The sequence below is a fragment of the Hippoglossus hippoglossus genome, chromosome 3, assembly GCF_009819705.1.
Source record: "Hippoglossus hippoglossus isolate fHipHip1 chromosome 3, fHipHip1.pri, whole genome shotgun sequence".
Taxonomy (NCBI): Eukaryota; Metazoa; Chordata; class Actinopteri; order Pleuronectiformes; family Pleuronectidae; genus Hippoglossus; species Hippoglossus hippoglossus.
Genome location: NC_047153.1, coordinates 32,584,273 through 32,607,750, shown reverse-complemented (window position 1 = coordinate 32,607,750; position 23,478 = coordinate 32,584,273). Strand labels below are relative to the sequence as shown.

The 23,478-nt window shown below is 42.6% G+C and overlaps 1 protein-coding gene across 4 annotated transcripts in view; it reads right to left on the bottom strand.

Moving 5' to 3' along the window:
* The window catches only part of LOC117759412 (anoctamin-9-like), a 157,247-nt gene that overhangs the window by 25,654 nt on the left and 108,115 nt on the right, over window positions 1-23,478 (bottom strand). For 2 of the 4 annotated variants that reach the window (XM_034581525.1, XM_034581526.1), the window contains 6 exons: window positions 12,825-12,989; window positions 10,045-10,081; window positions 9,663-9,774; window positions 6,463-6,517; window positions 6,277-6,374; window positions 5,525-5,721 (listed from right to left, as the gene is read on the bottom strand). In XM_034581525.1, the coding sequence (XP_034437416.1) occupies window positions 5,525-5,721; window positions 6,277-6,374; window positions 6,463-6,517; window positions 9,663-9,774; window positions 10,045-10,081; window positions 12,825-12,989 (664 nt within the window). The remainder of the gene's footprint in view (window positions 1-5,524; window positions 5,722-6,276; window positions 6,375-6,462; window positions 6,518-9,662; window positions 9,775-10,044; window positions 10,082-12,824; window positions 12,990-23,478) is intronic. The other 2 variants (XM_034581527.1, XM_034581528.1) reach the window with 2 other exon arrangements.

Genomic DNA, 23,478 nt, shown 5'->3' with positions numbered 1-23,478 from the left:
CCTGCCGAGTATTTGGTGTTATCAAATTATTTTTCCCGTGTTCCAGAGATCCCAGTACCTGTCACATCAAGTTCACACACACGCTTTTCTCTGTGATGAAGATGAACAAAAACCCACACAGGACCCCAAACATTAATGAACTGGCAGCCAAGAAAAGATGCCAAACATCTGGCTCTGACACATGTTCATAAAAGAAGGATGTAGCCTACCTAAATATGTTTTCTTTTTGCACTTTATCCAATATCCTGTCTATCCTGTTTAATAAATGTTGACCCTGTTTGGCCCTCGACGTAGTCCCAGTTTTAAATTTTGGCCCTCTCTGTGATTGAGCTGGACAGCACTGGTCTACATGAAGCAGCCACATTCCATGAAGACAATCTCAGACAAGCTGACAGAGTCAAACCCAAGTGGCAACCTAACGTGACGTCACCCATTGGTTTGTGAACTGCTAATTTGATCAGCGTCATTTTGGCGATTTGGAGCCAGGCTGAGCAGGACGCTGCCATATTTGGACAAAAAGGAGGAGCTGGGTCTCACCTCTGACCTCTCAACTCGAGGACTGTAAACATGCCTATCTACACCGGCTACTGACAACACAGAGCTCCCGACTGTGCTGAAAAACTAGCTGCTTACACAGCTTCATCATCTGAGGTAAAGTTCATTATGAGTAAGTCATCTGAAAAGCCAGATGTGCACATGTCCACATATTTCAGAGAAGTAATGAGTTGTAGCTGAAGTTAGCATTAAATAGTGTTTTGTAAAATATTTTTTAATCCGTAGAACTTGAAGAGTCGTCAAAACTGAGCTCCTACTTGAACTGTGTGTCTCCTGATAAATAACATCTCCTGGACTGTTTGCATCTTTCCTCCATTACTATCATTTAGGTTAAACTACACACTGTTAAACATTTTAAATGTAAGAGCAGCTTGTGTTCCTCCAGGTTTTGGACTTTACTCTTAAAGTAAACAGACGACTGCATCAAGTGCTGTAAGGTTTATATGAAATACTACTTTACTATTGTGCTTTCTCAATTCTAACATATCTACTGTAAATGATACGCAATAACTATTAAGCACTAGAGATTAATATTTCTACAGTGAAGATCATGTTTACCTTGATCCAACACTGGCCTTGCGGATCAGTTGGTTGAGTGTGTTGGCGTCCGCAACCCTCAGTCTGCTGCCCCAGCACACAACAGCAAACAGGAGAGCACTGGCCACCACAGTCTCATAAAACATCGTCAGCATAGTCTGGCAGATGTTGAAGGACCTCAGTCTCCTCAGGAAATAGGGGATCTGGCCCTTCTTGTAGAGGGCATCAGTGTTCTTAACCCTGTCCAGCTTATGGTCTAAAAACACTCCCAGGTACAGTATTTGTAATTCTCCACAATGTCCACGCTGATACATCCAACTATTGCAGGGTGAAGAGGAAGGGAGAGAGGACCGTTCCCTGTGGAGCCCCGGTGTTACTGACCACTCTGTCAGACACACAGTGCTGCAAGCGCACATACTGTGGTCTGTTAGTTCACAATCCAGGACACGACGGGGCATTCACCTGCATCGCTGTGAGTTTCTCGCCCAGTAGAGCTTGCCTGATTGTGTTGAAAGCACTGGAGAAGTAAAAAAACATGACCCTCACAGTGCTAGCCGGCTTGTCCAGGTGCACGTAGTCTCGATTCAGCAGGTAGATGATGGCGTCCTCAACTCCTAGCCGGGGCTGGTAGGCGAACTGGAGGGGATCCAAGTGTGGCCTGACCATGGGCCAGAGCTGCTCCAGGATGAGTCTCTCCAGGGTCTTCATGATGTGGGACATCAGCGCCACCGGTCTGTAGTCCTTGGAGCCACTGGGACGTGGCGTCTTCGGCACAGGAACAAGGCAGGACGTCTTCCACAGCACAGGGACCCTCTGAAGACTCAGGTTCATTTTAAAGACACGGTGAAGCACTCCACAGAGCTGGGGGCACAGGCTTTGAGCATCTTGGGGCTGACACCATCGGGGTCCGCAGCCTTGCCTGAGTGGAGTTTCCTCAGCTGTCTTCTAACATGGTGAGGTGTGAAGCCCGTCCACTCTGCTCTGCATCTGCCAATCGGCTTGTTGCTCCCTCACTGTGAGCTAACTACTCAACAAAATCATGACTGTTTGCTGTCCTGGTTCCTAAATGGTGGAACGAGCTTACCAATGACATAAGGACAGCAGAAAGTCTACACATTTTTTCCGACTATACCTTGAATAAAAACAATAAAATAAAATAAAGTAAAAAGTAGCGCTTTAGTAGCACTTATATGGCACTTACATATAGCACTTTGTAGTTTGGCTTTCTTAAAGAAAATTGTACCTTCTTGATTCTTGTTGATCTGGGTTTGTACCATCATGGTAGATTGCACTTATTGTAAGTCGCTTTGGATAAAAGCGTCAGCTAAATGAAATGTAATGAAGGACACTTTAGAGGATGCAGGCTGGGGAGGAGGGGTGTTGGAGTCACCAGGAAGAAGACAGCCAGCTTGTGAGCCAGAGGAGGTGTAAGGAGGAGGGGGGGGGGGGATGATCTGTTAAAAAATTGATTATTAAATAAATTCATTGGCCACGTCCAAGCTGCCCTCAGCTCCTCTGCCGCTAGCTGGTCTGAAGCCAGTGATGATCTTCATTCCACACCAGACCACCCTCATGTTGTTCTGCTGGAGTTTCCCCTCCAGCTTCCTCCTGTAGCTGTCTTTTGCATCCTTGATCTTGATTTCTAGGTCACTCTGAATAGTCCTCAGCTCCTTCCTGTTGCCACCTCTGAAAGTCCTCTTCTTCTCGTTAAGGATGGCTTTGATGTCTTGTGTTACCCATGGCTTGTTATTTGGGTAACAGCAGACAGTCCTTGTTGGGACAGTGCAGTCCAGTCGAGTGGCAGAACAAAACGAGTAGTTCCACCATGAAAAAACAGACCAAAACTCTCCTCACAAACATGTTTAGAGAGGACGCAACTTAAATATGTTACTTAAAAAAGACAAATCAAATATGTCAAAGGAAAAAGACAAAAAGTAGGAAAATATAACAAAAAGAGCAGGAGCAACTGTTACAGGCTGCATACACCGTTGCGCATGCGCACTGAGGCAGGTGAACGTCGGTTGGACAGTTCCAGCTGTTTACGATTTAAGAGTCTTCATGTCACATTGGTAAACACTTACCTGTGAAGGTTTTAACTGCTGAAGTTGATCCATTTACTGATACTAGTTTAATAGTATAATAATTTTCTAATTATGCTTAAATAATGTTACTACCACCTCTAAAAACAGCAGAAATGAAGTAAAAGGTAAGAAACTGAACCTGAGAATATAGAAAATTAAAGATAAAGTTCTGTTGGTCTGTCTCAGAGGAAACTGGTTTATTGACATCATCATCACATCTCATTAAAGAATTAAAGATGTTATCCAGGCTCTCTTCCACATCCTGAAGAATGGCACCAAATATGCTGCTCCATACATGAGGTCTTCCCTTCTTTTGACACCAGTCATTTTGATCGTTGGATGACGTCCAGTTGTTTCACGTCATCATCATCTAAAGCTTCAGTTCTTCAGCCTCTGGTAGATTCACATAAAAAAATATACAAAATCATGTCAGCACAGAGAAATAGAAACATAATTATGAATAATTAATGAATTAGTTGTTAACAATCAGACATCAGCACATCAGAATACAAGAATTAATCAGATTTAAGTAGAAATAAAGACACTGGCACCAAGAAATCCAACATCCACAACCCAGGAGAAATCATTAAACTTACTGGGTAGTGAACTGACTGTCTGGTTTTCCAACACAGTCTGTATAATCTGACAGCTTCACTACATAAATAAAAAGACTCACACACGACTTTTTAACTGATTCAATTTAGACATACAGCAGGTAATCACAACAGAACACAGAACTTTATGCTACAGTTTAACCACATATAAGTTATCTAAACTTTATGAACTATCACGTTATCCTCATGGACTTTTAAAAAGTCACATTAATGCAGCTTACATAATTTAAACTGAGTCAGATGTGGCAGAAACAAAACAAACATCATCAATATTAATCGTTGGTTAAATTTATCTTTTTATCGAGCTTAACTTTAACACCTGGTTAGCACAGGATAGAAGCCCTGAGGGAACTGGGAGGCCCAGCATAGCAAAGCTATCGGCTAACTAGCTAGCTTGGTTGGTTATCATTGCAATTCACATACACTGGGACGGTAATTTACATGCTAATAGTTTCATCTTCTCTGGTCAGAACACACAGAAACACACAGTCACTTTTGTGGAGCACAGAGGACACGTGAAGATGTTAATAAAACAATAATTTACTCACCGAACAAACTGGAGACATCAGCTCCTCTGGGTCTGTTGTTACTGAAGAAAAGGCCTTAATCCCGGTGAACTAAAAACTAATAAGCGAAGCTAAAGAAATATGGTCCTCGCCCTGTGAGTGCTTGGGCCCTAATAAAAACAAACTAACAATAAAAGTGTTGGTTTAAAAACCTTCTGCAGCAACTACTACCTACAGAATAAGATTAAATGTCAGAGAATGAGTGAACACGATGTAAATAAAGCTAAACCTCCGGTGATTCTCTCTCTAAGCTGCTGCCTGAAAATCATCCGAGAATCTGTGTATCAATCAGACAGACAGCTTTTTGAGCTCTAATATCTATTTAATTATGATATTATTTTCAGTTGGACCACAAGATCTCTGATAATAAGGAGAGTATCTAGCGAATGAGACAGAGAAATTGGCGTTTTTTGAATGGCAGTCTATGGAGCCAGAGATTTCTTGGAGCCAGTTTGAGCCAGCCCCTGCTAGCATGATTGAAATCACCAGAGACAAGGAGAGCCTGAAGAGGAGTGTAAAACAGCACAGGCTGCATCAGCTTAAGCAGACGGAGGAACATGCACTGCTATCGGGATAACGTGAAAATTCCTGCAGTAGACAGGCTAACTGCTAACGATCCAATGTTCTTACAACAGTGTTCTCATTTAACAGTGATGTACACAATGTATCATCAACACACACACTTCTCCGCTGTCTTGTCTGCCCATATCAGCTAGAATCTATCCAGCACATTCAACACTGTCTCTTGAAACAGCATGATGCCACACTGCTTGTTATCCCTCTCTTGGATCAACAGCGCTAACTCGTCAATCTTATTGGGGAGAGATCTTACATTCCCTATGTTGGTCATGAGGACAGGTATGCAGTGTTTCCTTCTCGCACTGTCCAAGACACCACTGATGTGATACAGCAAAACAGGGTGAACAGAAGAAAAGCCACAGCAAACATGGTGTACACGGTTTCCATTGTGTATGGAGAATAAACAGAAAAACACAGAAAAAAAGGACAGGAAAACTAGGTTAGGAAAGGAAAGAGCTCCAAATTGAGAAACACTAATCTTTGTGGTATAGTATTGATAACAATAACTATAATGCTGACATGTTTGGTGCTGTCAGGACACTGTTAGTGATGCTGGATTATCATGTTAAATTGTCAGAGACCATGGACCTACCCATTTCTAGGAACTCATTGAACAAGCCAAAGGCGTCTGTGTTGGCCAGATGATAATTACGCAGCCAGTCCCGAAGTTTGCAGATGTCACACGGTTCAACAGATCCCTGTACATCATGGCAAGCTTTCCTGTAACACTGACCACATTTCCTCTCCAGCTTCTTTGCTGTGTTTCTGCTCAGACAGCTCTTCAGCCAGCTGGAAGACACATAAATGGTGGTATGACATGTCTACAAAATTAGATCAATGTGATGCAACGCTACTCGGCTCAGGATAATCAATTTTATATAAAGATGGACAAAATGACAGCTAGTCAAAAGTGAAGCCAAAAAATCTCGGTCGACCCCGGGTGGCTGGCTGCAGTATAATTAATAAACCCCACCTCCTGCATACTAACAGATGAAACATGGGCCAACCTGAAAAGTCAAAGTACAAGTAAAATAAACTTTTTCCAAAGATGGTTTCTTTAATTTTAGGTAGTTTTAAAAGCTAATCTATAATCAAGTGTTCGTTTTTCCAGTAAGTTTGGTCTTAAATTGATATTTTAAGCTAAAAAACGGGTAGAAACATTATAATTGACAATTGAGTCTGGCTTGCGATTGCTCAAGCTCAAATAACATCACCAGCACAAGATGGCAGTACCGATATCCAGAACATTTCGGACTTTGTTTACAGTCTCTAGTCTGGACAATAACTCATCAACAGCGGCTGCCTTAAATAGATACAATTTAAATGAAAACACTGCACACTCACGGCACTGTGAACTCAAAGATGTTGTTCAGAATCTGTTTGAGCAGCATGATCACAGCCATCTGGATGAAAAGGTCTGTCAAACAACCACTAGGATGGCACTACATGACACACAAAACACATCTGAGAATTAGTATTATGATGTAGACAAGCTGTATACACATCTGAATAACACATAAATCTCCTTACCTCCTCCAGTCTCCAGCGAGCAATACGTACATAATTTCCTGGATGGCCATTTATTCTGTGAGAGAACATCATTTACACATTAACGATCAAAATTTTAAATCTCTAAACCTAAGACTGAGCAATGCTTACAGTACAGGTTATGCTGCTGCAAATACTGGGCTTTAACGCCACCACGCTACAAGATCGTCGACTCAGCTATAGATAGGTCATGCCTGCCTCCTGCCTCCGTCTCACTCCTGCTAACCGGAATTCATCTTTAGATAAAACACTTATCTAGATCTGTGGACTCTACCCTGAACAACCCCCAGCTCCTGGTCCAGTCTCTGCTTTGCTGTTATCATTATGGTTGGACTGATGGATGATGCCATCGTCCATCTGTAATGGCTGGATGTTTTTTTCCGTTTCTTACAGGCTCTGTCAGTAATTTACTCATCATTCGCACTGCCGACAGGATCGGCAGTGCACCTCCTCCGGCTCTCAATACATTGCCTAAGTTTAAAAATGATGTTGTTTTTAACCCGCTGAGTTAACAGATGTGTTTGACACTTTTGGGTGTGTAAGTGCATGTGTCGGTGTGTGTCTGCGTGTCAGTGCGAGAGACAGGAAGGAAAACTGCGAGCGTAGTCAGGACGGGCTGCATCAATGAATGAATGTGCACCTTTATGAAGAAAGATTTGACTTATTTAAGAAAAGTATAGATCATTATTTGGGGATCAATATATATTGTTCAATAATTATCTACTAACCACTATGCTGATGTAGGGGTGGGTGAAGTGTTTGAGTTTCAGGGGTAAACAGCATTGCAGCCAAATCCAATACAATTGAAGTAACTGGTGACTCCTTCTTTAAATGAAAAAAAAAAAACAGACAAAAAACATAAAATGTCTCCATACTGCTCCTTTGGTGTAATCCAAGTGTCCGTAAACCCCGACAGTCATATTCAACTCGAAACAGCGTAATTTATACCATGTTTCTAGCCTAAATGTCCTCTGATATCCTCCTCTGAAGCTGCATTCAAGCTCGAATACGCACACCGCACACAAGCTCTCACCCAAGGGCGTGCGCGAGGTGCACGGTAGCATAGCTACTTTGACTAGCATTGCTACTTCCGGTAGCAGAAATTTAGGCTTAAAATATGGTGTAAATGACGCTGTTGCGAGTCGAATTTGAATGCCGGGGCTTATCTCCTTTACACTTGACATCCATTGCACTTCTGTCCGTCCTGGGAGAGGGATCCCTCACATGTGGCTCTCTCTGAGGTTTCTACGTTCTTTTTACTCTGTTAAAAGGGTTTTTAAGTAGTTTTTCCTTACTCTTGTTGAGGGTTAAGGGCAGAGGATGTCACACCATGTTAAAGCCCTATGAGACAAATTGTGATTTGTGAATATGGGCTATACAAATAAAATTTGATTGATTGATTGATTGATGGACACTTGGATGAGACCACAGGAGCAGTATGGAGGCGTTTTCTGTTTTTTGTTTTACGTGATCACAAGTTACTTCAATTGTTTTGGATTTGGCTGCATGGTGGAAGGGTGAAGTATCAGGGCTGTACTGTGTGACATATGTTGCATGTGTCTGATAATATTTTATATAATCCTGACTCTGCCTCTAAATGTCTTAAAACATAAAAACCTCCAGCGCTGGCTGAATGAAGATCCAGCCTGTCCGCCGTGCTCAACTCCAGCTACCCTCAGACACATTCTCACTGGTTCTAAACTAAGTCTCTCCCAAGGTAGGTATACGTGGAGACACAACCAAGTACTCAATGCCTGGCTTCAACAATCTAAGCAAAGAGAATGCCTTGCCTTCCAAAACATCAAACACAGTTCCAAGGACACTTTTTGTCCGAGAAGGGGAACAGGGACAGAGAAGGCCTCGTCCTCTGACCAGGAGTGGTCAGTTGGAGCAAGCCCAAAATTGGGAAATGCTGGTGGATGTGGGCCAGCGGCTTACAGTCCCATCACACATTGTCACCATTACACTAAGACCACACCTGGTACTCTGGTTCAACACCTTGTGCGTCATCCACTTTATAGAATTAACAGTACCCTGCTGTGGTACGAGGAGATGGCATTTGAGGCAAAGCAACATGGCTGGGGGTAAATAGTTTGCTCTCTTAAGGTTGGCTGCAGGGGTTTTGTTTCAACATCCACCACTAGGCTCTGGATCAGGAGGAAACATCCCAGCTGGACCTTGTAATGGAAAATTTTACCATTATACCACACTATATATTATCGCTGCTTATGCATACTATTTCTCCTTGTGACACTGTTAAGATGACATCAGAGCCACAAATCTGACTGGGCTTGTCTCCTCCCACCAAGACCTCGAAGAATCCTTCAGCCTGTGTCTGGATTTTGGCTTGGCCAGGAGGCCTTCAGCATGTGTCTGTGTCTTATTTTACTATTCACTCAGTTCACACACATAGTTCACATACATACACACACACATAGTTCACATACATACACACACACATAGTTCTCACACACACACACACACACACACACACACACACACACAGTTCAACTCTTCACACACACCCATCTCTTCACTGCATCTGCACAAAAAGCACACGCCTGCAACTGTTTCTTTGTCATTCCCTCTGCAGAATGCTCTTCGCATGCTGTATGATTGTCTGAACTTCCTAAGGTATCCTTAAAAGACTATGATTCTCTAATCTCTTTATTTCAGAAGTCTCAACAGGTCAAATTTCCATCACAACCTCAAGATGTTAGGGACAAACCCAGGCCTGATCAGCCTGTGGTGGGCCTGCCTTAGAAGAGGGTGTCATGTCTGCTAACATCTGCTAAAATCCTATTACATTATGACACCCTACTGGAAACCCTCAGTTGGCACATTTATTCCAACTCATGTCATCTCAGGTATATGGACTCTACAAATGGATTGTATCACCTAGTCTGGTGGAGGGATGTGCTACAGCTAGAGAAAAAAAACAAGAGATGGAAATAATATTAATTTGACAAATGGCTAATCTTTCTGGATGAATCAGTTAATGTAAGCTGAAGATCAAATTATTGCTGCACTGCCACAGGTCACAAAATCTGAGGGGTCACAGAATACAGTGTATAAGTGACAGATACATTTTTCTTTGGTATATTATATTTTCATGTCCTTGTGGTTCAGTGGTTAATACATAATACTCTACATTAACAGCAGTTACAGACTGAGTAGTCTACCTGCCCAGGAAGAAGGCCACATAGAAGAGTGAAGAGAAGAGGGTGAAGAACTGGAAGGTGAACATCTTAACTGTGAAGCTCCTCTCTGTGGCAGCAAACGAGTTTGTCTTCTCTGAAAACCCACACATAAACACACAAACACACACACACAGAATATAGAAAAGTACAATAATGTAACTGATGCATAATGATTTGGTATGGTCTAAAATCCAACAAGTCAGATTTGTATTCACATATTCCAGATTTAATTGTTTAACATTTATGGGGAAAACAACAGGATTTGCAATCATTTCTTTATTTTTGCATTGCACTGTATTGTATACTCACTAGTTGCCTACTTCCAGCACAAGATAGTGAATAAAGTAACTAACTTCATTCTCACCCATGTCACAAAGCTTGAGAGAAATCCATCGGTTTACCTACAGGTGGAATAGAGACAACAAAACACACAAAGACATTAAATGTTTTATGATTAATACATTATTGGTAGGTCACACTTTAGAAGACCAGGTGTTATATTCACATATAACAGCTGGTCTTCTAAAGTGTCCCTCTTCCTGTTTCCCCAGAGGTCTGATCTTCCTGTGAGTTGAAAAACTGGAAAGAATGTTTGTTGCCTGTGAGGTTCAGCTGACAATGAATGAACTGAAAACATTTAACAATTAAGAGATGTGTTTTATTGTGCATCTGTCCTGTATAGTCGAGGAGTGTTGGAGAGTAAGTTCAAAATTATATTACAGTACATTTGCCAGTTACACTCTTGTAACTTTCCAGGAGTGGCATTCTAGCTGACACACAGGCAGCAAACCAGCATATATTGTTAGCCGTGTTTAGTCAAATCACTGCATATCATGTTGAGTTGAGAATTATTTTATATCGGCACATCTGGACACAGGATAAAAGACAGCTAACACTTGCACTAACTTCACCTTTCTATAATATAATATATGAGATGAACAAAAAATGTGTACTACAAATCCATTACTTACTATTTTTTTAGTTTATAGAGCTCTCTGTATGGCTCTCCGCTGAGCTTACGAACCTTAATTTGCTACAGAGATTGCAACTACCTACAAACCTCTAGTAGAAACTGTCATGGTTCTGCTGTGACTCCAGGATTTTTCCCTGGGTGAAATCGAATAGTTCATTTTGATTACCTTTTAAACTGAGTGAAATGACACGGTAGTATTTTAGCAGCCACCATAACAACAGCTGTTCGAATTCTCTGAAGCTTCATTGCACCCTAGCTGTTCGCATAGACAACACCGGACCATCTTTTATAAAAAAGAAATGACAAAATGTTGTACCACAATTCATTGCAGCAGCATCATTTAAAGTGTCCCAACATTGTAGTCGCACGTGGACACACCCACGCAAATATAAAATAAAATTACCATATGTTGTAATCTCACGACTGACACGATCCAGTAGTGATGTATATCTCACATTTGTCTGAGCTCCTGATTTCTATTCCGTCACATCTGTCTAGTCAGGAGTCACAGAGAACAACAAACATATTGAACTTAAAGTCACAAAATCATGATCATAAATTCAAATGTTTTCTCCACCTATATTTCTCCCGTTATTATACTTCAGTCCTGTTTGTTTGATTTTGATTTTCAATAAAATCTCTTTTGCTGTTTATTTCTGTGAGTAACTGTGGTTAAATGTTACCTCTGTATAAACTTAAAACATCTTTTCTCAGGACATGTCTTTCTGTTTTAAACAGGAAATTTTACTATAACTTGGGGCGACAGCACAAAGTACCATACACCATCCTTCCACAATACACCAGAATGTTGAGTCTACAAAGCAGCAGATTGAGATGGTCTTGGCCACTTAATGTCTCAACTTAATTCTTATGTCCAGCTGGTCTTCTATTTCCCCTTCCTATTCTCAGTCACCACTGGTCCCATATTGCTGTGGATTGTGTCACCGGTGTGCCTCCATCTGAAGGTACCACAAGCATCCTGGCAAGAGTGGCTCATTTTTCTAAAGTAGTACATTCCTGCTTTTCCAAGTTATCTCCTACCTCCAAGACTGCAGAACTCCTGGTCCTTCTTGCATTCATGCTTCATGGCCTTCAAGACATTGTGTCAGACCAGAGTCCTCAATTCTCCTCCTAGTTTTGTCTCTCCTCTTTGTCTCAAGTTTTGGGCCTCACTTGACAATCAACCACCCCTTTTTCTAAGAAAAAGGCCTATGGATGTAATTTGGAGCCTGTTACCTGGGGGATAACTGCCGTCTCTGCCTCATGAGACTTAGCAAACAGTAATTAATTAGTAACTAAAGAAGTGAGTCTGGACTAGGATGGAGTAACTGAAATTCTGGATAACCCATCTATAAAGCAAAAGCCAAACCCACAAAATGTGGTAACAGTTTTCTGTCAGAAGGTTGTGACTAATCTGGAACAGCATGTTCCAGTACTCAAATTGGCCCATAGGGGTGTTAAATGTTGTCTTTCACTAATTCCCCTCCTTAATTGTAATCAATTGATAAGAATTGTGCAAATTCAGTTGGATAAATATTTGTGAACCCTGTAGACGCTCTAAAGCAGAGCTGCAGGATGTTGATGCATGGTTTAATAGATTTCTTTTTTGTTCACAAAACAGAATCCTGCCCATGAATATTTGATACAATTTTAGGAAAATTACATTGTTTAACCAATCTAATGTCCCAAAACTTTCCACCACAGAGTTAATGAGGGTTTGAAGGGTAACAGACAAGCTTCCACAGCTTTTCATAGCACAGAGTGTGCGTATAGAGTTGCTGGATGGAGATTGGTCTTTGGAGCCGTCTAAGTTATTTGTGTAATCTTATAGAAAATGAGTTTAAAGCATCAACGATTTCTGGCTCATCTCTGACTATTAACTGATCCTGAAGTTGTTCACAAAACTCACAAATACACTCTTGAGAATCACCTACCAATCTGGATCCCTGAATATAATCAGGATGATTTAATACAAAACCAAAACATTATTAAGACTTGCGAATACGGTAAATCACATTGTGATCTTTTTCAAACTAATTAGGTTGATTTAACATGTTCTAACCATTGTATTATAGTTAATCCATAACCAGTGATTAGTCTTCTTGTTGAGAAGGGTAGAAAATATATTTTATTAATTTTCCTAGGTTTGAATATTGTCAAAGAAAACGTACCCGAGTCATGATCTGAATGGTGACATAGTGCAGCACAGCTCCCAGCATCATGGCAACGGTGTTGGCGTGGTCTCTGATAAACTCCCAGCTGCCCTCAGACAACAAGGCAGCGGCCACCACTCGAAACACAACCAGAAGGTGGGCAAGCCCGATGATGAGCATCAGCTGGAACACAAATAAACACACACTGAAATGCTGCCTCTTCTTCTGCTGTAAATAAATCCTAAAAGTATGTTTTTTTGTGCTTTTGTAGTATAAAATCATTTAAAGGAGATATATATACTTTATTTACTGTAACTACAACATAAAATGACCATGACATGTCATCAGAGATTAAGTAAACATGCTGGCTGAAACACTGAGTTCTCCGACAACAATGTTGTAACCAAAGACTGTACAGGGACATGTACAGACATTTTGGGGGGCAGAGACTCAATTGAGAAAAAGGGCTCTTCTCATAATTATAAAAAAAAAAAATTAAAAAATTTAAACAAGAAGTTAAATATAGTAGCACATCTCAGACAGCAATTTATTTTTATACCTTAACACTAACACAATTGTTAAATACTCAACAGTTCACACAGAGACAATTTCTTCTTAAGTATTCACTAGGTTTATCACGAGAGCAGGGAACACCAAAGGTAACTATGCCACAATGTGCATGTATTCTATGCTACTATAGTTTCTAGTATATATTTAGAATAACACACATTCAATATCTGGTGACAAGGACTTAGTTTCAGTATACCTATAATTCCCTCCTTTCACATTTGAGGGAGGGCTGTCTGTATCATGGATTGATAAAGATCTATCAGCAAACAACAAACTAGTAGAATTAATAGTTATTAGATGAGGAACCTACAATCAAAATGATGCAGATACTGTGGCAGGACACTACAGGCAAAAACATTGTTTTTTTATGTACTGGTCAATTTTGATATTATGGTCTATTTTGCTTCCATGTCTTCTTTCACTCTAATGGAAAGAAAACTTCAAAAAATACACATTTAGATGGTGTTTGTTCTACCCTCTGTCTGTTTGTATCTGTAGATTTCTCTAAATTCACCAAACAAGCTAATCTGCAACATAACCCTAACCCTAAACATAACATTCCAGGGGAAAATACTGTCTTGATGTAAGTCAATAACCGGGAAAGTTCTGTGGTGATGTATTAGTAAAATATTTGATCCTATTCACCTGCAGTGCCAATTGACATGTGTATGCAAATTAGCGTCTTTTAATTAGTTAACGTCTACTTTGCATATCAAGGTGGTGAATGTGATGAGATCATTAGATACAAATTTTACTGTATTCACCTGTAATGTCTCCCCTTAAGTGCAGTACATTAGCTATTGCTTAGCTATTAGCTCATGCATGTACATTAGCAAGACATAAGTTGTTTTTGTCTTTTGGCTAATTAGCTGTAAACTCGAGGCACTGGTAGCTTAGTCTTTTGTTCATCATCATTCAGGTCCACACAACTGGGACAGGAGCTGGGAGGTGCTGCCTGTCTGACAACACAGTGATGACTTCTGTGCTCACTAGAGGTGTGCACCTTCAATAGCTTCACGTTTCGATTACGATTCAGCAGTCAACTATTTCTTTTTATTAAGAAAGTGCTTTAAAAAATATTAGACTATTACTGTTATTACAAGTGTGCTGTAAAATAATTTTTGCAAATCAAAAATAAGACTACAACAGTAAGTCTATGACAGTGGTCAGTGTTCTCCGCACTGATTGACATTCATTCAGTTTAGACTTGTGTGCTGCACCTAAGGCTTTAAAGGACAAACTCTGATTATAGCCTTTACTGTATCAAGGTGGCCCCACCTGGCCCCCCTTGGCAGCACCACTGCACTGAGGCACATTACTCCGATGGTCAACAAGTGACTCTGCTCCTTTGATGTTTTCCAATCACTCACACTTACTCATATTTCTGTTCCTGGATAAACGGTGCGTCGCTTTTTCTGCAACAATGAAGTTAAAACACAGCGCTGTGTCTTAACCCTGATGTCCTGGTTGTGCTCGTCACGTTATGTATCATGTGATGTAGCAGGTTTAAACATGTATCTCAGTCCTGTACGTTGTCTAATAACTTGTGTTCAGTGATTATTGTTAGAGTGTAAAGTGAGCGCAGGTCAGCGAGATTGTGTGGAGGAAGCAGAATCCAACAGGAGACTCTGACACATGACCTTTAATGTGCTTCTTTCCTGGTCCTGAAGCAGCGGTGACTATAATTACTCAGTGGTGAGACATCGCTAAAAACAACATCAATAAATTATGTTCTGTCTCTGCATTGATACAGAGTTGTCCGGGTCGCGATGCATCTAGGAATTAAGAAATGTTCACAACTCTAGTGCTCACCACTGCGCAGGAGTCGTGGAGGGAGGGAGGGTAGAGAGGCATCGGAACTTGACAAAGTCTAATGTACCGACCTGATATTTAGATTTTTTATTCAATCAATATATTTGTTTGACAGGGAAGCTGTGTGCGCAAACAGGAATATAATATTCATTTATTTAAAAAAGCCCCCTTTGATGTCTGTGTGCACGTGCCAGCCTGTACCATATCTTATAGGGACACATGAAGGTGTCCAAAAAAGTGTGCAAAAGAAAGTGGGACCAACCCAAACGAGAAGGCCCCTATAAAGTCATCTTAGCAACCTCAACGGGCTTGAAAGTCAAAGGTAAGAATGTTTGGTTCCATCTCAACCTCTGCTGCAGAGCAGACGACCAAGAAAAAACACTTGAAGCATTCAGACGAATGCCGTACCCTGGGCTGGAAGGGTCAGGGGACACTGCCTACGAGAAGTTAGAGGATCCAAAGCCCACAGGGAGAAAGGTGATCCCAGAGACTGGCTGCCAGACGGGCAACTCATACACAGACGATGAAATCACAAGCCGGACTTAAAGTCAGAAGGGGCAGGACTCGGATCCAGATGAAGGGCCATCAAAGACATACGGATAGAAAAGCTAAAAGAATAACATTATGGGAAATAGGGACAATAACTGTAATTTTGTTAATTGACTGAACTTATCTATGTCAGATCAAATGAACATGACCAAACATTGACCCTGAGCCCAGAAGGTGTTAAAGTGGACAGTCTTCCATTGGATGAGCGATGCAATGCTGAAGGGGTGGCATAAATAAAGGTTAAACCTATCTGTTGATGTAATGGGTACCAGACTAGTCATGAATTTGGCCTCTGGGAGGAAATTTATGCATATTACAAAATACCCCAATAAATGTGACTGACCAACAAGTAATCTATCTGAATACTAAGTTTTCAAGGTATACTATAGCTCTGGGTGAACCCTCAAATTCGGATCAATCAAATTTGATAGCACATACAGCTCAAATATTCAAATGCTCATATTTATTTTCAAGAATCAAGCATATCAAAAGTATCAAACACTTCAGACACACACACAGAGAGAGAGAGAGAGAGAGAGAGAGAGAGAGAGATTTAACATAACCTACAACAATGTAAATAGGTAAAGTTTTAGATTACAACTTTCACTCACTGATGTCCAGTTTAGCCCGCTATTCAAATTCACCCAATGCCTATTTTTATATGCTTAAGACTAGAGACAATAACATTGATATTGTAGTTTAGGGAACACTAAGACCTAACATACAGTACAGTCCATAAAACTGAAAATCTGAATAGCTGGTCAAATTTGGGACTAGAAAAATATTGTATCTCCATCACTAAATGATTGTGTTAGCTTGTCATATTCTAAGATTGAGCTTTTTAGCTTTTTTTAAACTTCAAACACAATTTTTAAAAATCATTTCTGGATTTCCATTAGCTTCCACAAAGTGGAACTTATTTAATGATAGTTGGCTAGCTATACTGAGTATGTCGTGTGTGTCTGTTTTATTAAGTGTTTTTGACTAACCTGCTGCTCCCTTACTGGCGAACATGTCTGTAATTTTACTGTATTTTGCTGCTTCTGCAGCCAAGGCTTTTCTTTTTCACATCCTCTCTCTCTCTGCTCCATCTTTCCTCTTCTGCTGCTGACTGCGGTCCATTTTGACTGATGTCACTTTCAGAACGCGGCTCGCACTGAGATCTCTGCTGGGTTCAGTGCACGGGCACGCAGGGCTTTCCACTACGCTGCTCTCTGAACACTCTGATTGGGCCTGAGTTCAGCGTTCATCACAGCGCGCTGCGGTGCACTCAAAGTCCGCTGAGCAGCGCGCATTGCTCGAAGGTTGCTCTGAAGTCGGCAGGCCAGAACGAGTGTCAGGCCACCTAGAAATGTCCTGATGGCCAGTCCACGCCTGGTGGGGACGAAGTTGTGGGTGTAGAGGAAGTAGAGGAGGGACTCAGCACACGGCCCTGGGGGGCTCCGGTGCTAAGGATGAGGGTGGAGGAGAGGTGTGGGCCTATTATCACAGTCTGAGGGTGGTTTGTCAAAAAGTCTTTAATCCAATTGCAGGTGGTTGGTGGGAGTTCGAGGTCTTTCAGTTTTGTGACCAGTCTTCCCGGGATGACGGTGTTGAATGCAGAGCTGAAGTCTACGAATAGCATCCTCACATAGCTCCCCTGGTGTTCGAGGTGAGTCACTGCGGTGTGAAGAGCAGTGGTGATTGCGTCTTCAGTAGACCTGTTAGCTCTGTAGGCAAACTGGTTTGGATCCACAGTCTGTGGGAGGCATGTTTTGATGTGTTGCAGAACCAATCTCTCAAGGCACTTCATGATGGCTGGAGTGAGTGCGACTGGATGGTAGTGGTTGAGCCTGCCGATGGCGATCTTCTTTGGCAGTGGAATGATTGTGGAAGACTTCAGGCAAGGTGGGATGATGGATTTGCTCAGGGACAGGTTGAAGATTTTTGTGAAGACCTTGGAGAGCTGGTCCGCACATTCCTTCAGGACCCTTCCTGTCATGCGATCAGTGCCGGCAGCTTTCCATGGGTTCATGGCTCTGAGCACACGCCTCACATCATGCTCCTGCAGAGTGAGGGTGAGGCAGATTGAATTAGTCCCTGTTGACTTCACCTCAAAGCGAGCAAAGAAACAGTTAAGCTCCTCTGCCAGCGAGGCATCGCCACCAACCGTTGGGCTGCTGCTCCTGCAGTTGGTGATTTGCTGGATCCCCTGCCAGATGCGTCGTGGGTTGTTGGTGTTGAAGTGGTCTTTGAACTTGTTTTTATCGTCTGCTTTTGCTACCTGATGCCTCTCTTCAGGTTGGCTCTGGCAGTGCTGTACAGGGATCTGTCGCCAGATCTGAAGGCTGTGTCCCGGTGTTTGAGGAGAGATTTAACTTCCTTTGTCATTCAAGGTTTCTGGTTGGGGTACACCCAGATGACTTTGTTGACAGTGACATTATCAACACAGTTCTTAATGATGTGTATTGCTCCAGGTCTTGGTCCTCAAAAATGACCCAATTGGTCCTTTCAAAGCAATCAAGCTGAGCAGATGCACCTTCGGGCCAGGTCTGAACAGTCTTTGTGGTGGGTTGAGCTTGTTTTCTGAGGGGGGTGTATGCTGGTGTCAGAAGTATGGATAAGTGGTCTGACTGGCCTAAGTGGGGTAGTACTGTTGATCTAAAACCTTTCTTGATGTTTGAGTAGACTTTGTCTAGTGTGTTGTCCCCCCTGGTCAGGGGCGTCATAGTGGGGTGAAAAGTGTAACTGACTTCCCATGACCCCAAAGGGGAAGGGGTACCTAAAACGCCTGAATGATTTTTTTTTATTAAAATGTTTTAATTAATCTTATTAATTTAATTTCTAAAAGGAAAATGGTGCAAACTGGCTAATTAAATCGATTGATTTACTGAAATTTGTATCCAAATAGGCTTCCTGATATCACCTCTCTCACCCCTGCAAACAAATGGTTTAGTCTTTGCCGCACGCGATCTATATATAGTCTAGGCACACGATCAAAGTGAGTTTTTTGAATTGCGGTCAGAAAAGTGCAAGTTAAGTCTGGGAGTCTGAAAAGAAAAGAGTCTATCTATGTTTCTACTTACTACTGCTGATGTCTTTTTGCTGCTGTAATATTACAAATTTCCCCATTTCTGGACTAATAAATAAGGGACTTCTTATTGTTAAATTGTAAAATGTAATACATGTGAGGGATCCCTCCCAAGACGGACAGAAGTGCAATAGATGCCACGTGTAACTGAAAACATCAGCAAAATAACTGTATTTACAACATTGATTAGAAAAAACAATTTGTAACATATTGGAAAGTAAACGAGTTGAGGAGTTTACATATCTACTCGTAGATACTAAAGGCCTCGCACTCGTTCACATCATTACCATAACCTTTCCCCTCTTATCTATCCCACCCGTTCCACACATACCCAACACCTTTTCACAGGGGGCCTCTGGAACTGCCAGTCAGCTACCCGCAAGACGGACTTCATCTCTGGCTTTGCTACCCAGCAATCGCTTGACTTCCTTGCTCTCACTGAGACTTGGATCACACCGGCCAACACATCCACCTCAGCTGCTCTCTCATCTGCCTTCTCTTTCACCCACACACCCAGATCCACTGGTAGGGGCGGTGGTGCAGGTTTACTCATCTCCCCCAAATGGAGCTTTTCTCTCTTCCCGCTGCCACATTTTACCCCACTGTCTTTTGAATTTCATGCTGTGACAGTTACTCATCTGGTACAATTAACCATTGTTGTTCTCTACCTTCCACCAGGTGCTTTGGGAGATTTCTTGGAAGAATTAGACATCCTCCTATCAAACTTCCCAGAAAATGGCCCTCCACTTGTCCTTCTGGGTGACTTCAACATCCAGACAGAGAAGTAATCTGACCTACTACTTTTACTTTCTTCCTTTGCTCTCTCACTCAGTCCTTCCCCTCCTACTCACAAAGCTGGTAACCACATTGACTATATTTTCACCAGAAACTGCTCTACATCTAACCTCACTGTAACCCCACTTTATGTCTCTGACCCTACCACATCAACAGACTCTGTCCGTCGCAACATTCGCTCCCTCTCTCCCCTCCTCTGTTTTATCAGCCCTCCCTTCAACTGACTCTTTCTCACTCACGCATCCTAACTCTGCCACAGACACTCACTGTTTTACTCTGTCCTCTTCTCTTGATTCTCTCACGTCTCTTGATCCTCTTACGTCACGACAGGTCTGCAAGTCCTCCCCAGCTCCGTGGTTTTCTGACTCGGTGCGCGCCGACAGAGCCACTATGTGAGCATCAGAAATGGCGCAAATCTAAACACCCTTACAACCTGCTCACTTATCAATCTCTTCTCTCCCTCTATTTCCGCAGCCAAAAGCTCTTTTTTACCAAACTAGAATTTCAATCCTCATTTTCTAACCCCCAAAAAACTCTTCTCCTTCTTTTCCCACCTCCTTGACCCCCCCAGTCCCCTTCATCCTTCCACCCTTCTACCAAGCCACTTTGTCAACTACCTTACAAAAAAGATAGATGACATACGCTCCTCATTTTCAAATCCACCTTCTGTAACTACATTTCCATCAACTTCATCTTCATTCCTTTCACTTTCCTCTTTCACAGCCCTGTCTCCCAATCAAGTTCTAACCCCCGCCCGCCTAACCACCTGCCTCCTTCACCCCATCCCATCTCACCTTCTCCAGTCTATTGCTCCTGACCTTCTTCCTTTTCTCACCCATCTTATCAACACTTCCCTGCCAACTAGCTGTTTCCCTAACTCTCTGAAGGAGGCAAGAGTTAACCCTCTCCTGAAGAAACCCCCCCTTAACCCGTCTGAAGTAAACAACTACCGACCGGTCTCTCTTCTTCCCTTTCTTTCCAAAACTCTCGAGTGGGCTATCTTTAATCAACTCTCCTCCTATCTCCACCATAACAACCTTCTTGACCCTCACCAGTCTGGTTTCAAAGCAGGCCACTCAACTGAGACTGCCCTCCTTGCTGTCTCTGAGCAACTTCACACTGCTAGAGCAGCCTCTCTCTCCTCTGCCCTCATCCTTCTAGACCTTTCTGCTGAATTTGATACAGTGAACCACCAGATCCTTAGTTCCTCCCTTCAGGACCTGGGTGTCTCAGGCTCTGCTCTCTCCCTGCTCTCATCCTACCTCAACGACCGCACTTACCGGGTAACTTGGAGAGGATCTGTGTCTGAACCTTGTCCTCTCACTACTGGGGTCCCTCAAGGTTCCGTCCTGGGTCCCCTCCTCTTCCCTCTGTACACCAACTCTCTCGGCTCTGTCATTCACTCACATGGCTTTTCCTACCATAGCTATGCACCCAACTAATCCTCTCTTTTCCCCAATCTGAAACACAGGTAGCAGCACGAATCTCTGCCTGTCTGACTGACATCTCTCAGTGGATGTCCACACACCACCTGAAAATTAACCTTGATAAGACTGAACTACTTTTCCTTCCAGGGAAAGGCACTCCCACCCATGACCTGACTATTACCTTTAACAACTCCGTGCTAACCCCCACCCAGACTGCTAGGAACCTGGGTGTGACACTCAACAGTCAACTATCCCTTAATGCCAACATTACTGCAACAACCCGTTCCTGTAGATACATGCTGCACAACATCAGGAGAATACGTCCCCTTCTCACTCAGAAGGCGGTGCAGGTTCTGGTCCAGGCCCTGGTCATCTCACGCCTAGACTATTGTAACTCCCTCCTGGCAGGTCTACCTGCTAGTGCCATCTGACCTCTGACCTCTGCAGCTCATCCAGAATGCAGCAGCTCGACTGGTCTTTAACCAACCTAAATTCACTCACACTACTCCGCTCCCTTCACTGGTTACCAGTGGCTGCCTGCATCCGTTTCAAAACATTAGTACTTGCTTACCGTGCTGCAAACGGATCGGGTCCAGTCTACATCCAGGACATGGTCAAACCTTACACCCCAGCCCGTTCACTCAACAAAATCACGACTGTTTGCTGTCCTGGCTCCTAAATGGTGGAACGAGCTCCCCAATGTCATCAGGACAGCAGAAAGTCTTGATATCTTCCGCCGCAAACTAAAAACACATCTCTTCCGACTATACCTTGAATAAAATGTTTTGCTTAAAAAGTAGTGATTTAGTAGCACTTAAATGGCACTTACTTATAGCACTTTGTAGTTTGGCTTTCTTGAAGAAAATTGTACTTTCTTGATTCTTGTTGTTCTGGGTTTGTACCCTCATGGTTGAATGCAGTTATTGTAAGTCACTTTGGATAAAAGCGTCCGCTAAATGAAATGTAATGCAAATGTAATGTTGTGAGTTAATAGCACTAAGCAGGTAACCTAGTGCTATGCTAGGATTAGCATCGGGTGGGACATAAACAGCCATGACTGTAGCAGCACTAAACTACATGCATGGCTGTCTATATCCCACCATATATGCTTCAGTGTCATAGTTAACCTGTGCAAACCTGTGCGGAAGACTAATAAACATAGGAAGACCAACTAAAAAAACAAATCAACCAACAGACGAGCAGTCTTCTTAAAATAGTAAAGACGACGGAATACAACGTGACCAAACGTGCAGCAGGCAAATAGCAATGCGCCGCTAACACTAGCTGACATGGAGTAATTTCTCAAATCCATGGAGGACCGCATTATCGCCAAACTTTCTGACCAACTCTCTGCTGACCGAGCAACCATCGGCCGGCACGACCAGACAATTCAACATATGGAAACGTCACTAAACGACATGGAGACAAGACTACCAAGCCTCAATCCTCCTGCTTGGCCCTGTCTAAAGAAAACAAAGCCCTCAAACTTAAAACAGGATGATCGTGAAATTCAATCGAGATGCAACAACATTCCGCATGACCGGCTTACCTGAAAAAGCTAAGGGCTTGCAACCAACCGTTTTCATGGAGGTGTTCCTGAAGGGGACGTTTGGCGCAGAGACCTTTCCAACTCCTCCAGTTGTCGACAGAGCCCACCGAATTGCCATCCCCTGTAAGAGACAGGATGGCCCCCGCGCCATTCATCACTCCGTTCCATCACTACCAGACCAAGGAGCATATCCTGAGGCTAGCGAGGGAAGCTGGAACTCTCTATTTCCGCGGATTTGAAATACACATCTACCCCGACTACAGCTCTGAGGTCCCCAAGAAAAGAGCAGCTTATCTCACAGTCAAGTCGCAGCTGAGGTGTGCTGTAATTGCGTACAGGATGTTTTTTCCTGCCAAGCTCCAAATCATCGACAAGAACGGTGAGAAACTTACTTTTTCTTCTCCCGGAGACGTTTCCAACTTTCTTCGAAACAGCAGACCAAGAGTCTCATTTATAAAACAGTGCGTGGGATTCATACTAAAGTGTACGTGCGCACAAATGCCAGAAATGTCGTACGCAAAAGAAAATTACGATTTATAAAACCGCGCGCACGCACACCTGAATGCAATGTTCACTTTATAAATCACAGTCCACCTGGAAATGTTCGAACTTGGATCTGCCTCATACTCCGCCCTCTACATGCCCACATTCAACCATAAATGGTCAATGGAAAGCACCTCATGAATATTAAATTATCCTGCTGACCAATGGGTTTCCTACGTGACTCATGACAGAGTGCAGCGAGGAAGCGGAACTTTCTGACACTGACATCGAAGTGTTTGTTAGTGAGGTGGAGATGAAGAGCGATTTTATGGGACAGCAGTGATGTGATTAATAAAGAAAATACACTGATACACTGCTGCGGATTATACAGTGAGTGAGAGTGAGTACGATAGAAAG